General features: G+C 43.1%; 1 protein-coding gene across 2 annotated transcripts in view; it reads right to left on the bottom strand.

Moving 5' to 3' along the window:
* Positions 1 to 19,026, bottom strand: part of LOC108937380 (ephrin type-B receptor 3-like) — a 49,163-nt gene that overhangs the window by 14,265 nt on the left and 15,872 nt on the right. For both annotated transcript variants that reach the window (XM_018757294.2, XM_018757293.2), the window contains exons 2-4: positions 9,310 to 9,374; positions 5,601 to 6,273; positions 1,897 to 2,052 (exon numbers count right to left, since the gene is read on the bottom strand). In XM_018757294.2, coding sequence (XP_018612810.2) covers positions 1,897 to 2,052; positions 5,601 to 6,273; positions 9,310 to 9,374 — 894 coding nt within the window. The remainder of the gene's footprint in view (positions 1 to 1,896; positions 2,053 to 5,600; positions 6,274 to 9,309; positions 9,375 to 19,026) is intronic.

Raw genomic sequence — 19,026 nt, forward strand, 5'->3', positions numbered from 1 at the left:
GAAATGGAAAAGAAATTTACATGAAAATAAGCCCGTGCTACGCTCAGATCCAGGATCACCGGCTGCACACGACTGACGAGAGTCAGGTGCAGCGATACCATTTAAACAGACTGTCGGAGGAAAGGAGGAGCCGCGCTGCAGAGCTCAGATCTCGCGTGGGTGCAGATGCTGCCCAGCTCTTCTGGATTTTCGGTCTCATGTTTTGTATCGCCGTCTGTTTTATATGCTTTAAAAAAGTGTCCAAGTTCACCCCGTACCGCCTCATGCCCGGTCACTCCTCGGATCCAGCAGGCCCACATGCCACAGAGGCTTTATTACACAACTAAAGATTTTCTGATTGGTTACCATGGTACTGCTTTATTTTGTGGGTGTGCTCCTCGAAGTTTGCTAAAATTATAGCAGCATCTATACTATCACATTTAGATAAGAGTCGTGCTTGCAGTATTGGACGTCAACAGATTGAAACATTATTACATTAACCCTCGGGTTGTGTTCTGCTCAAATCTGACCCATTTAAAATTTATCTGTCATAAATACGGTTTCTTTCATCTGATTGCCATAAGGCTTCATGACATCCTAAGCACAAAGCGTCCAAACACAAAATTAATTATCACCAGTCTCACTAAATTTCAATTCATTGAATTGAATTTTATGCATTTAATTCACATTTTGTGTATCCGTAGCGCATCCGGCCAGATCTGGCCAGCTGTAGGAAATGGCGAGACTATAACAGAAGCAAAGACTACGACACGTAGAATTCACGAGTTCACGCACACGGACACACGCGCGTGGTATCATCTCAGTTCAATGAGGTCTTGCAGCAAATTGCATAAAGAATTGGAGAACTTGAGATAATGAGTAGGCGTGAAGTTTGTTAAATGGTAGAACACATTGTGTGACCATCTATATTTCATGATTGCTTTATAAACAGCTAACGATAGGCCACCCAATTCTGGACAGGAACCCCAAAAACAGAATTAAACATATACGCATACTATACTATCCACAACTACTTTGGTTTAATTACTATTTCCGCAGTCTTCCATATTGTGCCAGTGAAGTAATCCCCTTATAACACTGGACATGTAATATTTCTTTTCTTGAGCCCATCCCACCACCATCAGGAAAACCCTCACGATCCCCATCATGGTTGTGACCGTGGGCTTAGGAACCACTCCTATATACATGGTGGAATATGTATAACATAAATTGAAAATAGGTTATGCCTCAGCTGAATATTAGCGGTGGGGTCTGGACTGGCTGGATCTGAGCTGTGAGTGGAAAGTGCTGGAAGGGTAATGGCAGAGGTAAAGCAATTCTTATCCAATTACGGAGGCTTTATCTCTCTGAGCTCTCTGTGGGAGAATCAACCGAAGCAAAAAAAAAAAAAAAAAAAACAAAAAAAAAAAACCATACAGCACTGAAGAGATTATTTTCAGTGCTTTTTTGGTTTAGAAAGGTACAGAGAGCCAATAAATTCCTACACACTGTGCCAGAGAGGAGGCTTCGGCATGGACTATTCTGCGTGTCCATGCTTCTTATTTGTAAAGCGCAGCGCATTAAACAGGCCGTGTCAGTTATAAGCCTGCACCCCTACACCGCGTACGTTTATGTGTCTGTCTGTAAACGAAATTGATGGAAGACACCCTAAAAGTGGCCCTTGGCTGGTAAGTGCTCTCATTACAGATCCATACCACCGGTCTTGATGTCAGAATCAATATGTATCTATAAAAAGACGAGCGTTCTTGAGATCTGAGAATGTGCTGCGGTGTGTAAATGAGGCTGATGGGTCCGTTTACATTATTCAGCACTCCGCGAGAAGGACCGCGTGGGTCTGCCGTGCTTTCGGTCATGGCCGCAACCTGCCGGCGGGGAGACGTTCTCTCTCGTACTCACCCGTGCAGGCCGAGTCAGGGGAGTCGCTGTCGGCGCGGTAGTAGCCACTTCGGCAGGAGCACAGGCTGGAGGCCCCGGAGTTGGTGCGGCTGTTAGGGGGGCAGGGGGAGCAGAGACCCTCTCCCTGCTTAGACTTGAATGTCCCTGGACTGCAGGCTGGGAGGGAGACATGGAATGGGGAGGGGGGGGGGGGGTCAGGCAATGAGCACTGCCTCGCTTGCTGCGCTCACAGGCGAGATGAACCCTCGAGGCACAACGTGAAAGACGTCGCAGCGTCTCCGAAAATTAGGTTTTCATTTCTGTTTTCCGTTACCATCGGCAACGTGTGACATTTGCCACCTCGTCGCGTCCGAGACGATGTTGTGTTTACGGGCCGGTAATACAGCTTTTGTTTGACTTTTTCTGTGCACGTGTCCATATGCTTTTCCCCAGTGAGGTAACACGCCTTTACACATGCATAAAGAAGAAGATCCACATCACACAAAGCGCCTCGCACATTTCCGACAGACAAACGCACACGGCCGTACTCGATTATGAACATTCGCTTTAGGTGCTCTGGCCAGCTTCTGTAAATCTACTGTATCTCCCATTTTCCGGAAAACCTCACTTAGCGAGGGGCCTTTCCCTTTAAAATATAATTTTACCAAGATGGGAATAATGAAATTATCTCCAAACTCACACACACATTTTCTGAACCGCTTGTCCCATACGGGGTCGCAGGGAACCGGAGCCTAACCCGGCAACTCAGGGCATAAGGCCGGAGGGGGAGGGGACACACCCAGGACAGGACGCCAGTCCGTCGCAAGGCACCCCAAGCAGGATTCGAACCCCAGGCCCACCGGAGAGCAGGACCCGGTCCAACCTACTGCGCCACCGTGCCCCCCTATCTCCAAACTAGACCTGTAAATATTAGCTACACTTTAGTTAATAAAGGTTCTTCCAGTTAAAAGGATGTAAAAAGAAGATGGGGGGGGGGAAAAAAAAAAAAAAATCATCCACTAATGTGAAAAACCATAAGACTCATAATTGCATTGGCATTTATACAGAACATGGCATTAACTGGCATTTATGCATCTTGGGCAAACTGATGTTAAAATAAACCCTCCAAAAATCCTATAGCAATTCTGTAATACTACATTCTACTGCCAAGTTATACCCTATTATAAAAACTTATATTAATTGTCTTACTTTGCATATTTTAGACACTTTACGGTTCTCCCATCGATAAAGTTAAATTTATTCATTTAGGTGACGAAGCAACTTACAATGTTAAGGTTACAATTATCAACCCATTTATACTTTACTGGAGCAATTTTAGGGTAAGTACCTTGCTCAGGGGTACTACAGCCAGAGGTGGGGAATCAAACATGCAACTTCTAGATCCAACAGCAGCAGCTCTAACCACCACACTACCAGCTGTTCCCTGATAAATCATAAATTACAATGAAACAATACAGACCAAGACACCTTCCTCAAAGGGACAACAGCAATCTTTTGGCCATGTCCATGCACTGGACCATCATGTTGCCCTACATAAGCTGCATATGCACAGCGCGTGAAAGCCGCCTCCTGCCTTTAATACAGATGGGTTCTCAGGAGGTTCTGAAATAGCCCATTCGGAGCGCGATGCTCATTGACGGAGTGTACAGCATTTCCCTTTTAAACAAGGCAAGTTGTTTTCCGAAGGAGCGAAAGTGCTGATCAATCAGTTCTAAGAAGGCAGAAGTCAGCCGTTTCCTTTCATCCTTCCTCGCCTTCCACATCCAGCCCTGATGGAGCGAGAGAGAAAGGGAGGAGGAGAAAGCCGAGAAAATGCAAATCCTGCAGGCTCTTCTCTGCCGACCTCTCTCCCGACCGTCTCGTACGGCGCATGGGACTTAAAAAACTGATTAAAATTTGTGCTGAAATTGGAAGTGGGGGGGAGATCGGGTGAGGCTTGGGGGTCGGAAGTGAAAAAAGGTCCTATCGATTAATATTCATGTGGATGTCTTCACACTGCTCTGACAGGGTAGTAATGAGTAGGACGGCCTTCAGATTAAAGCTGGAGAAAATGACGATCGAGAGATTTATTCTCTCCCCGTTTCCGACCGCCTTGATTCGAGGGTTTTTTTATCAGACGTCGTCGCGGGGCTCTAACCTTGGGCCTGCCAAGAGCAAACAGGCGGGTTTGAACCGTAAAGCGATCGAGGTTTACTGGGGCGCTCTGCTTCGACTTCCCGCTACAGGTAGGCAAACATTCAAATCCAGCACATCTACGTGCACTTACATATATTTCACCTGATGTGTTTCTCAAAGATAACTAAAAGCGTTACTCTACATACACCGACGTGTGCGTTTACGGAGCTGAGTAATTGTTACTTGAGCAACTCAGGGGTAGTACCTTGCTCAAGGGCGGTGGAGCAGGAAGCAGGATTTGAACCTGCAACCTCTTACCCTACCACTATGCTGTACCTACTGCATGGCGTAAAGAACCCCGAGCTCCTCTTTGCTTTCTGCTACTCGCCCTACATAATGGTCTTGAACATCCTCCCTCTACATGTGATTAGGGTAAGAATAACCTGGTTCAGGGCACAGCAGAATCTGGTTACGCTCTTGACACGGAATCCAGTGCAGCTCCTGATCGACGCCTCCAACAGTGCGGCGGCGTGCAGCACCTCTTCCCCATTTGACCCTTGCCCCCAAACCTACTATTTATCCCTTTGTTGTTCCATTGCTCTCTCACAGCTGTCTGCCCTCTATCACATGAGTTCCCTGCTGGTCCATTTCACCGTGCTTCGAACAAACCACCCGCTCCAGGCTTCCGTGAAATACTTGTGCTTTACACTTTTATGGTTATTTGTGCCATTTGTTGGCTTCTTTCAATCATATATTTGTTATTGAATGACCATTTCTAGCACGTATATTAATAATATATTCGAAATAATTATTGCATCATCAGTAGCTGCTTGTCTGCTGCTGGGTTGAGGAGATCCAGAGCCTATCCTAGAGACATAGGGAGTGAGGCGGCGTACACCCTGGACGGAAAAATTCTTATTATTTAGCTAACAGATATTTATGATATGAAGCACGCGGACACTGTTGCATATGGCACAACATGTTTTTCGACTGAATATAAAATTAAGGCTTCCTTTACAATACAGCACAGGAATTCATGGTATAAAAGCTGCTTACATGATTTAAATAACAGAAATAATAGTTTTGTGCTTACATTTTCGATAAGGACTCAAACATCTCCGGTTCGAATCCTGCTCCTGCTGCAGGACCCTTGAGCCACATACTTTACCCTGAATTACCTGCAGGTAAAATTACCCAGCTGTCCTGATGACAAAACCATTGGAAATAGCTTAATACTGTCAGCAAGAAGCAGTTTTTTTTTTTTTTTTTTACTTTTCATCATGGGACCCTGTTGCATGAGTGCTATTTACTATTTACCACCGCGATCGTGACCTGGGCAAGTGGTTAAAGGTTGGACAGATTTTTACCACAATTACTGAGATTATAAGCACAAAATGCTTAAAACTGATTTATATACTGCACATATTAACAGTGTAATTTTGTGATTTTGCACTTTATCCTGTTCTTTGCATCCTCTTGAACAGGGCTAAACTACAATAATGATTTAAATACAGCCGTCTTTACTATGTATTTCATTTTTTTACTTTGCATGTACCACATCTATTAAATAACAACACCATTAGACTCACCCTGACACTGTGTGTCCTTCATAGCAGGCTCAAACCCCGCTGCACAGGTGCAAGAGCCCACCGGAACCATCCACTCGCCATCTCCGTTGCAGTACAGCTTGAGAGGGACGGAGACCTCGACTGCATTGGACACACAAACCCCGGGGGCGATCACCAGAGAGGTGGCCTCCGCACCAGTGGCTGTCTCCGGGAAGATGGCAAAGTTGGCAATGGTGGTGGAGCACTTCTTGTAGAAGACACGGACAGAGATGAGGGACATGCATGCTCCCAGGTCCTGGAAAGCCAGGTAGAAGCCAGCCTTGGAGAGCGGGCCAAAGCTGCGAACCTTGGTGTTGACCCGGCCAGACTCAAGCATGGAGAAGCTCTCATCGGGAGCAATGGTGTCCACCTTTACATATGGGTTCTCCATCCACGACGGGCTAGTGGCTGAGGCCGAGTCTGAGTCCGACTCAAAGTAGAAGAGGTTGAAGGTCTCCTTGCAGGAGCCAGGGATGTTTGGAATGCTGTTGCAGTCACGCACAGTGAACTTCATCTCCACATAGATGCGCAGCACATCCTGGCGGGGAATGAAGTTGCTGCGCAGCCAGTTGTTCTGGTTGAGGTCCCGCACGTTGCACACCTGGTAGGTCCTGATGGGGTTCATGGCATCATCGTATCCACTCACCTCCTCCCACTGCAAGAAATGACAGAAGAAATGTGGGTTACAACTGCAATATAAACAGTGCTGTTGATAATGTAGCCCGTGTTTTCGACAGATGATAACAGCAAATATAGAGAATGCATCTGTATGCAATATTTCTCTCCAAAGAGTGAAAAAAAGAAGTACAAAAAAGTCTATTTTCCACCTTTCACTTGGGTAATGAAATAGAGCTTCTCTACAGTAGAAAACATAGTTTTAATCTGTGTAATACCACCTTTCATGTTTCTGTCTGAAAAAGTCAACTGATGAGAATTATTATGACAGTGAAAAATGTTATTGCATGCGTTAGAACACAAGTGGATGCTTATATCACGTTGGTTTGTGCAGTCACCACATCAAACCATAGCCAATTATGTTTCAATTATAGAGCAATCAAAAAAAAAAAAAAAAAAAAAAACTCATCTTTAAAGTTCCACAATATTTCTATTATGCCTGCCACAGTTAAAGCTTAAGCAGCATCTGTGCGTCTGCTCTGAAGTAAAAAAAGAAAGAAAGCTTAAGTACTGACTTTATTATTACTGGTTTTTAGGTAGACGTGTTTAGAAATTAAACACGAAATACACAATAAAGTCCACCAGTTTGACTTTTGAGCAGGGAAATAGCTGTATGAAAATGCAGAATAGCTGATGATTTATTATCCCATGAAATAAATGTTTGTGGAAATGACATGAAAATAAATGTAGAAATTTAATTTAATTATTTGCCTAAGTAGTATAATATCCAGTACAATATTGCAAGAGGTTCATCGTGGTACATTATTACATTTCTTCATTAAATGTGAGGTGTACTTAAGGTTGTAGATGCAGGAAAGGAATCATCCGAGTTGGTCGGTCAGTTGCTTACAAGAAAACATTGTCTGAGTACAATAGATGACCCTTAATGATGTGCTTATGAAATTATGAGGGGAAATAAGCTAAATTTTCTCACAGCCAGCAGGATGCCCAATTACTCAGCCAAAGATTCAAGATTATACTTTCAAATACTGTGTTATAATGCAACAAAACAGCAGCTGGGAGAAGGTTCTGTTCGACAGATGCTGTTGAGGTCAAAAAGGTATATCTCTCTAAATATATCTCTCATTAATTTAATTTAAAAATCATTTTTAAAAATAATAATAAAGGAAACAGAAAAAAAACCTCTCTGAAGTGCAGTTCTGACCCCATGGTCAGAAAATAAAGGACAGTTTCCTGAAATGCATGCATATGTGTGTCTGGAACATGTCCACATTTTAATATTTGTACTGTACTGTTTCAAACACGCCTTGCCACATTCATTGTTGAAAAAAAACTCTTAAGGATTCATTTCTAGGGTCAAATTATAGCCATTAACTGCTTTGAATAAACAGAACTCTGGCGTCTTCCATCTGTTGCGTTGAGTTAACGGAGCCCTTCCTCATGTTGCGGTCATCAATGTCAGGCATGAGCAAACCGTACCACGCTCTTCGGGGCTGTCAGTCTCTGAGAGCGAATTACATCTGTTCATTCTGATTATCAGTAACTTGGTAATTTACAGCTGACTGAGTTAAGAACATAACTTTCTTCATATCGAGGAAGCTTTTCAGAGGGACAGTGAGCATTTAAAGAGACAGTCATACGCTTACCACATTTACCTAACTTACCACATATGACACTTACAACAGTCCGGATTTACGATGAGTAACCCAGGAACCTTATATTATTTTTGAATCCTGACGTTTGGTCATAACATCAATTGATGGCAATTAAATAAAACAAAACATTGTGCAGTATGGTAATGTAATCAAAAGGTACAATGTAACCAAAATACTGCACTGTATATTATTATTAATTATGATATTAGTATTATCTTTAAAATGGATAATGTGTGAAATCAGTGAAAAAGTATAACGTAGCATTCATGTATGTTAATTGTATCCTTATGGTCTATTCTTGCCCTTACAGAACAGCTGGCAACACAGTGGTTAGAGCTGTTGCCTTTGGAACAAATGGTAACAGGTTTGATTTCCACCTCTGGCTATAGTACCCATGAGCAAAGTACCTGGTCTAAATTTCCCCAGTAGAACCACCCAGTTGTATAAATGGGTAAATAATTGTAGGTAGGTTAACACTAGAAGTACCTTTGGCAAAAAGTGTCAAGTAAATGTCTGAAAAATACAGTATATGGAGATCAGCAACTAATGGCAAAGTGGACTTAGACTGAGGTTGCTGGAATAGAACCCTATCCTAAGTCAAGGACTACTGGTATTACTTCTGTCTCTGCTTTAATTTTGTCTGCAGTTTCCATTATGCCAGAAATATGGAGCATCCAAGAAATACATCTACAGAAATAAATATAAAGCAAATGTACAAATGAAGAAAGAGCAATAAAGAATCCGTTTGTAACAAATGAGTGAAGACAGCAAGCGTCTGGGGCTTGACTTTAGAACTGTGAAAATATATATCCAGCTGAAAAGATATATCAGAGTCCCAGTGCATATGCAAAATAGGGGTGTGGCAGGAAAATAAAGGTCCTTCAATAGCAGCATCTGTCTGGTCCTGATGGTAAATTTGACCATTCAGCCCCTGACTGGTGGACTGTGGTTTATGGGGAGGGATGGACGGATGGGCTGTAGAGTTTCACTGTGATTGCTGCGGCGAGGGTCATGACTCTTTCTTTCTGTATTTGTGCTAAGTTGCTCGGAAGTAAAGGGATGACCAGGAACAGCTGGGGTGGCATGCTGGGAATCTTAGGGGGCTCCTACAGTACCTAAAAGCTAGGCAGGAGTATAGAAATGAAAGAGAGTAATGGCAGAGATGAAACCAAGGGGAAGCAAGGGTGCCTTTGAGAGGGGAGGTCAACAGTCCATCCCCATTCTAGGGGCCGGAGACACACACGTTTGACCAGGTTTAGCAGTGCGGAGAGAGTGTGACGCCAAGTAAGCAGTCATGAAACTTTGTTTCCTAAATAATATTTCTGCAGAAAAATATGCCATTCCACACACGCGTCAAACACACCTTCTGAACAGGCATACATCAACACGTGTGGACTTACCCCAGTCTCTGGATGTGCTGTCCAGGCTAGTTCTGTTGTGGCCCATTTGGTGTCCATTAATGTTTCTGCAAAGCAACAAAAGCAAGTAGAAGAAACGCCAAGGTTAGTAATATATTTACCTCTATTTATTTAGCTGACGCTTTTCTCCAAAGCTGTTTACGATTATTCACCCATTTATATGGATGGGTAACTTTAACTTCTGCAAAAGTTAGGGTAAGAACCTCGATCAAGGGCACTTCAGCAAGAGGGTTCTTTGAGTCCAAACACAGAAGCCCCAACCGCTACGCCACCTGCTGTGCCCTAAGTTCACTGCGGAGAGACGGTGAGCTGCTGACATTGTCAAAGGTTCCTTCTAAGGAAGTGACCGTCACAACAGAGCGATTCCTTCTATGTTACTGGAAAACAGTGCCCAGCAGCAACAACGAGCAACAAGTTCGACTCGGAAAGAGAGAAAAAGAAGATCACCGTGGGTGTTCTGGAATGCTCTCTTAAAATGTTAGTGAAACACTCGTTAAGAGATTAATTAGAAGTGTTATTACTGCCTGACATGCACTGAGAGTGCCAATGGGAAACCGCTCCTTCTAACCCCAAGGGTAGTAATTAAAACATGGGGAGATACACAACTACAGGAAAGCAACGTGCAGCTGTACGGGACACCGACGCCTACAAAGTCAAAGACTGCGGTACATCAACAGCATCTTTCCTGACTCCGACCCCACCGGTAAACACCATAAACATACAGACACGGTAAATTTTGGGGTGAGCACGCTATGATGTTTAGATCATTTATTCTGCAACATGCTGCAATAGGCCTAATTTGGCTTATTTAACTATATGTACACATACACGTATTATTATTTCTTTAATAAAAAATAAATGTGTACATATGTAATATAGATATAACAGGAAGTCCTTTCTTATATATTCATAATTCTGTCAAAAACTGGCACCCCATTATTTATAGGATGACTACTCCACAACATTACTGCACATACACACTCCAGCGAAGGCCTGACTCAGTACTAGCACTGGAACGTTCAGGACCAGGGCAAAGTGCTGCAGCCCCGTGTTCCGAGTGGTTCTGCTTTGTTTCTACTTTGTGGCACCGCTGAAAACCAGCAAAGCCGCACATTGTTTGCCCGTGTGTGCTTTTAGATGAGGAGGCAGTCCTCGGTGAATGAAAGAAGGGTCAGAGCCCAGCATGGACTGACCCCCCCATCACCCCCACTGAAACGAGACTATGGACTGACCAAAGGGACAAAGGGACAGGAAGACCACAGGTTCTTTTAACCCTTCACTCAGATACCACTGGGGGATGCACACCCTTCTCTTGTGTGTGTGTGTGTGTGTGTGTGTGTGTGTGTGTTTAACCACTAAATTCCCGGGTAGGCTCCGGACTGACGTCACCCTAACATGTCTCCACTTCTAATTGTTGGAAGAAGCAACCTAATACAATGGGAGGAACTGAAAAACGGGAGACGGATTTTCTGCACTGTGAATTTGGTATGGCGATTCTTAATGCACACAGTCCGAGAAACTTACGTAAAAGACACTGATATGAGGATGTGACACCAACCACACAGGAAGTGGATTGGTGATGCTTCTGTTTTTCAATTTTTTTTTTTTTAAATACTGAACACCTATAGCAACAGAAGCAGCTAGAAATTGTAGAAATTGTAATTAGATTCATATATAAAACTAGGCTGAAAACGGCAGTATTTCAAAGGTATTGTTGTGTGCAAGGGCCACCATGCAAGTGGGTGTCCCGAGTATCACAGTGTGTTTGTCTAGTAAGGACCGAAAAGAAAAAAAATGCAGATTTTATCTCCTTCTCTTGAAAGTCTTCTTGCTCCTTTAATTTCTCTTTGGCTTCAACAGTCCTTGGGCATTAAACTTGACAAAAGTAATTACTAGCTATACATAATTCATCGCATTTGCGGAATGTTTTCTTATGTGTAGTAGACTGAGTAGACCGTTTTGTTTACTGTGGAATAAAAAGTGCTGACAGCTGTGGGGGGGAAATAAATAAATAGAAATTACACACATGCACACACACACAGATATATCAGACACAGATCAAGTATAGTCATACGCTGACATATGCATTCAAAGATCCGAAAACAGACATGCATACACTCGCACGCACACACACACACACACACACACACACACACACACACACATAAAAGCTAATGTGCCAGCACCTACAGTGTAACCCTCTAATGACAGGGGAGGGTTGATAAAAGGGAGGCACACACACCAATTTCCATCTTGTCCAAAACAAGCTTGCACACTGTGTGCACACACCTTTGCTGTGCCAAGGGTTAAGCCTAATTTTTTTTTATTTGTTCAAAGAAAAAAAAAAAAAAATTCAGGTGAAGGAACACTTACTTGTTTTCAAACCTTAGTCCCAGGGCACAGAAAGCAGACAGGTGAGGGATTACAAGAGATTTCACTCCAGCTTCTTTTGGATTTTAGCACTTCTATTTGGTACATTGTTGTAAGGTTAAGACTCCAGGGTAAAACACACCCAAAAGGAATACAATACATGTCAACTGGCCCTTAAACATACAAATTAGGAATGCTTTACAAGTTTGTAACTACATTTTATATAGTGTACATGAATACACACACATACATACATACATAGATACATACATGTAAATATAGGTACAAAGCCTAACTAACTCCCCCTCATACACCCCAGCGCTGTTTAGCGACGAAAGACAACAGTGTCAACAGCAGCCAGGGCCTCTGCATTAAACTTATTAGAGCTATTAGGCTGATTGCTTTGTATGTGCTTTTGTTTGGTGCCTTTATTAGCCTCGGGGGAGAAGGAGAAGCAGAGGGAGAGAAGGTGAAGGGAAATCCTATTTAAATTTAAATGATGCAGACAGCTCTCTCCTTTGTACAGTGTGCCGAGTAGGAGCACCGCATTTGCCTACAAGAAGCACCAGGCACTGGTCAGCAGGCGTAGGTGTGGGTGGTGGGAACCTCTGTGAGGACTTCACAAAAAGGCCACTTTGGAGCTCTCGCCCCCCCCATCACTGTGCCTTCTGCCACTCACCTCACAATAGCTGTCACCAGCAGGACTGGCTGTCAGCGCCGGAGAAACATGCGCTTCCCTTCGAGCACTAATGAACAGCACTTTGTTTTGTTTCGGGTTCCCAGTTTGGAGTCTACTATTCAGCTTTATTATCTGCCGAGTGTGGAGACCGTTCAGCCCTGAGCTTTGTTCGCATCTGACATGGCCATTAATGAAATCAATAAGCCGAGTGAAAAGCTGAGATTTCACTCCTGCCAAAGGAGAACCTACGAGGTTGAAATATAAGTACACTGAAGCCAGAGACCAAAAATAAAAAAAAAATTCTTACAAATGTAATATGCCGCAAATTAAGGAATGTGAGCTAACCCTGGTATATTAATGGGAAAAAATGAGGGAAGAATATTTTGATTAATTTTACCATTTTTTATTTATGTGACACTTTTCCTAAAAGTGACTTACAATGTATAATGTTACAGTTTATAATTTCTAGCTACTTCCCATGATCTACCTGTTTACATAGGTGGGTAATTTATACTGAAGCAATTGTAGGGTAAAGTATTTTGATAAGGGGTGCCACAGCAGGAGGTGGGATTCAAATTCGGATCCTTTCAGCAGACGATAGCAGCTCGAACCACTATGCCACCTGTTGCCCACGTGAAATACAGATAAAGTATAAACAGCATGTACATTTCAAAATAATCCCATGATCCCATGATCAGTGTTGTTCTCAGTGAGCATGTGTGTTGGAGGGGGGCGCAAGTGAAGTCAAGCGACTCAGGTGCGAAATTACGGTTGTGTCACCAAAGTCCATAATTACAGAGTGCGGCGGATCTGACGAACAGGTAACCCTAAGGCCACTGTCTGTTGAACCAGGTGTGCCTGAGCGTACTTGTCGTTGTGTGTGTGGGTTTCTCTGTGTGTGTGTGTTTGGGGGAAGGAGGGAAACACGTCTTGTTCTAACCCACGGTCTCCAACCTGCTGCCTACCCCCTCTCTGGCCTTCAACAATGAGCCAGAAAAGCTCTTTCACAGTACACACACCCATACATACTGGACTATGTAATCGCTGAATGCACTTGGCTCCAATCCTGGTCAGATGATTAGGGGGAGAACAACAACTGAATGAACCAAGGTAGGTACTGGATTTACCAGGGCACACTGCTACACTGAATTAGCCATATATTCCAAAAGAGCCGATAACAAGGAACTGAACAGGAGCCAGTTCCTGCTGGGCTTTTTTACACTCGATTAACACTTAGAATAATATATGCCAAGTTAAGCGCTTCTGTATTTAATTTAACATTTAATTCAATGTGAAACGCTACTTCTTTTCTATTACACCTTAGGAGCCTCAATTTCTTTATTCTCTCACTTTTATTTATTTATTTTTTTCATCCATGGCTTACAGATTCCTATAGAAACTAAAACTCATCGCCTGGAGTGAAAGTCTAATGTACTGCCATGACTTTTCAATTCACTGCCAGCGTGTACACGAGTGCTGAACGTAGGAACATATGTAAGCGAGCAAGGTAACCTGCAGCCTTGAGCCCTTTGCCCTTTGTCACACACACTGTGCAAAACCCTCGGTGTCTTCATTTCCTCATTCCGGGACTTGCCCTTTGTTTTTCTCCTTCAATGGCAATTCAGATATTATCAGTTTATACTCATAACCATCCTAGGGCTGAACATACCTGAAGTCTAGACCTCTCCCTTCTTTTCGGTAGTTATTATCAAGGATTATGATGGACATTATATAAGAAAATAAAAACTGAACTCACTGAAATGCTTCCTGGGTACAGCTACAAGAGTGTGAAAGCAATACTTGGACTGTATATAGACTAAACAATAATCAGTATATATACAACAGCTACTTAGTATAGCAAGTCATTGGCCAAATCTTTCCATTATTTGAAATGTTGCCAGCATTCCTAACCTAAATACCACAGGTAGAGTAATTACATAAAACAAGACAAGGCTGTACTTAGGAAACATATGACACATAAGTGTTGTAGCTGTAGTATATCCAAGGCCACCCTTGATGACTTAGTATCTTACAGCGAGATGATTTCAGGATGTGAATTGTGATAGACATTCCATGGACCAAAGCAGGGCTCTGCTGCACTTTCCAGGCTTCTACATGCCTCTCTTAACCATGAAGGGTAACCCTAACCCTAACCCTAACCCAAGATAAGACAGTCACCATAAACTCTTGGTTAAATGGGTGCCACAACACTGCGCCATGCAGCAAAGAACACATCTATATTCCATCTCTACTCTTGATGTCAATATTTTACGCAATCGTGTCAAACTAAACTACACAATTTACTCGACACGATTTGTACGTACATAGAGAGAGCGTGTCCGCAGCTGCGCAGATCAATCCTTCCCGAAAGGCACTCTGCTCGCTTACTTAAAGCTCTTTGCCAGCAACATATTCATTTTGCCAGTGCAGCAGCCACTTAAGGCTAAGAAAAATATGGTTAAGTGTCACTCTACAGTGGTCTACAGGGATACTTCTGTTAGCATTAACACCCAGGGATTTCACTTTGCTGGAATGCTTAACTGTCACTTAAAGGGCATCACTTCGCCATCCATCGAGAGACAGTTCAAGGGCAACAATCCTCTGTCAGTTACACTTATCCACTGCAAAGGGTAGAAGAACTCCGAAATCTTTCGATTTGCGTGACACACACACCTTGCCAGTACCGGCTATTTTCTACATATACAGTACTGTGCAAAAGTCTTAGGCACTTGGGGGAAAAAACTGTAAAGTACAAATGCTTCCAAAAATAATGTTCTTAATTAATAAACTTACTAGAAAGCTTAGTAACCATCCATCATCAACAACCACCTGGTGCGGTGGGCTTGGCCGAGTCCTGCTCTCTGGTGGGTCTGGGGTTCGAGTCCTGCTTGGGGTGCCTTGCGATGGACCGGTGTCCCGTCCTCGGTGTGTCCCCTCCCCCTCCAGCCTTGTGCCCTGTGTTGTTTGGTTAGGCTCCGGTTTGTCACGACCCCGCTTGGGATAAGTAGTTTTAGACCGTGTGTGTGTTTATTTTCTTTCTTTAACGACATACAAAACCCTTACTGTAATACTGCAACTTTTTGCAAAAGGAATGCTTGGAAATCTAAAATATGCGCTTCCCCATCGACACTAATGCAGAAAACATTAAATAATCATCTAAAACAAATATTTCTGTGAAACATCTAAGTGCCTAAGACGTTTGCACAGTGCTGTACATACTGAGCAAAAGCAGCGACACAGGGCAACGAAACATATTACACACCTGAATATGAATCAGCCCTGCAAAGTCAAATGACAAATGATGAAGTCATTAGGAAATGTTACAAATATCAACATTTCACTTATAATAATTGTATCTCGTGAACAAAGCGTGTTGTAAAGTTGTAAAAAGCTGAACAATTATATTACACCGCTAGTATAACCACTGGAAATGTAGGAATGAGTCATTAAAATGCAGATAAGATCTTACGAATGTCAGTTTACTATCCGTAACGCTTATAACATTCCTATAAGTGTAACCAGAGTCACGATTGTTGTATTATTCAGGTGTTTGTATGCGTTGGTTAAAGAGTTTCAGGTGACACGGTCGCCCCGGGCTAGGCGAGGGCAATCTCTGCTGCTGTTCTCACGTTAGTGGAGGGTGCAGCACTTATTAATGCTTACCTGCCTGTATATTAGCATTCAGCTCAGGAACCCAGGAACTCGACAACAAAGGCATGTTAGAAAGCAACTGCCAGGAATGCGGCAGTTTAGATATTTTTTTTTAACGCTGGCTGACACGCAATCACACACACATACATGGACACACACACCGTCTGCGAACCAGAGCCCAACCCGGCAACATAGGGCGCAGGGCTGGAGGGGGAGGGGCCACCCCCGGACGGGACGCCAGTCCGCTGCAAGGCACTCCAAGCAGGACTCGAACCCCAGACCCACCACTCAGCAGGACCCAGCCAAGTCCGCTGCACCACCGTGCCCCCCTTGAGAGTCAATGTAATCAGAGTCACTGATTGTCTTTTTAAACACACTTGCTTGCTGCCTCCCTACTGTAATGACGGATGCACACTGTGGTACCATCAACTTTTAAGACGTATGTTTGATCATCTGCAATATGATGTGGCAGACCCCCTCTTTCCACCACCCGTTTTATCACTGTAGGTTAACTTTTTTTGCATAAAATGCCAGCGCTTAATCACATGTTTTTGTACTTAAAATGATTTCAATATTAAGCAATTTAAACACCCAGGTTGACAAACAGCTGTGGGGTAATTACCAGCATTTATATAATTCTTTTGAATTTTGTCTAACAGAAATGGTTTATTTTTTGTTTCGGCATCATTAACCTGGAAACAGGGAGTTTGTTATTGCTTATTGCTTTTTCCACGCTGTTATTGTGTAAAAGTTCTCCTTTGTAAGCTACAGCTTTTGTGGGTGGTATTCTGGCTGCATTGCTAATCATCACTCTGTTAATTAATCTCACACTTGGCTATTGCAATAACATGAATTGCTAGACCTTTCCAAGTAGTTTCGAGCTCTTTAAGACTTGAGCATTGGGAAAGTGGTACATGGTCAGGAAGAATGACCAAGGTGTTGAAACGGTGAACAATATTTATGAAGCATGTATTCAATTAAATTACCAAATTACCATCACCTTCGCCAGGGCGTTCAGTATCGGTGATGGAAATATTGCTTTGGTTGCTTGGAAGCTTTCCAGCAACAAACTTCCTTTGTTTAACCGTACGTTCAAGCTGTAACCTACCGCAAAGAACGGCAAATTGTGACACAAGGATCCACAGCACACATCTCAACCCAATGAAAGGAACTGACAGATAAATTGATTGGCATCAAAAGCTGCGGGGTCCCATACGGCTGGAGATTTTTCTGTCTCTAAACAATTACATAAAGATCTCAGTACAGTGGCCTGTCAGTGCAAGACTCACATGTGGCAATCTAGGAATATAAAATAAAGAACCTTAGACATTGCCTGATGAGTTCACGTACAGACATCATCTAAACAAGGCTGACCTCTCTTTGGAAAATTATTATCAGGGAAGGTTGGTCACAATTTCTCTTAGGCCACATTTGGTAAACATACTTGTGGCTGTCAGGGATATAAATGATGGACTGGGTGTTCACTGAAAGTCTTCAACCAGGTTTCATCAGTAATGTTAAGATCACCTTACTTCTTCAGACAAGTAGAACATTTACATTTACATTTATTGATTTAGCAGACACTTTTCTCCAAAGCGACCTACATCTCATAGGAAATATAACGAGTCCATTACATCAACAGAAAGAGATTCAGACACGTGATTCTAAGCACAGTTAATTTCATTACGTTCCACCATATAGTAGCTACATGAGTAGAGCACACTCACAAAGTTTTTTTTGTAGCTATTTACCATGCACATCTGTAATGTCTGTGTGTTTCTGATACTGCAAAGAAACACACATAAAATGCTACAGAAAATGGTCTACTCAGCAGGGGTAGGAGATACACACTTGGGTTTAATCTAGCAGCAAGGAAGGTACAAAGGACACAGATGCTACAGAGATGTGGCAAGGGAATCCACGGTATGTGTGTGTGAACCAGAGGGTCCAACCATGCCACCTAATGTATTATTCACCCTTCATTGACGCGTAACTGAAATTGCTGGTCAGGAACACGGTCGTTGATACCCCTGCGGATATTGGGTCTTAGAGGTGCTGGGCCAGATAGATTTTTCTGCTGATGCAGGAGTTTTGGAGAACTTGAATAAATAAGGAATGGGAGCTGGGAAAATCCTAGGCGAGGGGGCCACACGGACACACCTGAGGGTCTTAGCAATGCTGCAAGGGACAAATGACAGCAGGAGGCACCCTTAGCGATGGCAGAATAAATCTAGAGTCGCTAGCCTTTGCAACGGGGGCTCAGGGGATAAAGGGTGAGAGGGCAGTCCCATTGCCAGATTCGCAGCGATCAGGAAGGAGAGCGTAAAGCAAACAGGAGGATTAATGCAGGGAGAATAAAGAACCGGGAAATGTTGGCTGAACTGGTTAAAAGGGAAGTACTATGGCAAGGTGTTACAGCAATCCAAGTAGATCAGGCAAATCCTTTAACTGAAATGCAAAGCGAATTGCCTCCTCATTCCTTCTATAATAATACTTTAGTCAATTAAGGCAAAAGAGATTTTAGATATTACTAGACTGCAGACCATATCTGATCATGTGTCTGTGTCTCATGTGGAACTAAAACAGACCGATTCTCTCCGACTTGGTGCATTCTCTCTCACCCCCACGTTGACAGAAATACACACAGGAGGAGCCAAAAAGGGTGTGGACTGATCTCCTATATAACAAAACAGGTTTGGACATAGAGTAATGGTGACGGAAAGGGGATTTAACGATAAGGAATACCTAGACTATGACTGGATCAGACTGGTACAGAAGCACCATGCACACTTGAAAATATAGGTCTGTGACAGTCCGTGGTTAAAGGCCTAATTACAGACCACTTGTCCACACCCCGGTCCCTCCTTTCATTCTTTTCCCTGAAGGCAACCAACTGGTGAAGTTATGCAGTGGTGTGCAGCCAACCCCTTCAAACCCTTCTGAGAAAGTGCTGGACTCACATGCTAGACTGTCATATTCTGGGTAATGCGACGCATATA

This window comes from Scleropages formosus, chromosome 8, assembly GCF_900964775.1.
Source record: "Scleropages formosus chromosome 8, fSclFor1.1, whole genome shotgun sequence".
Lineage (NCBI taxonomy): Eukaryota > Metazoa > Chordata > Actinopteri > Osteoglossiformes > Osteoglossidae > Scleropages > Scleropages formosus.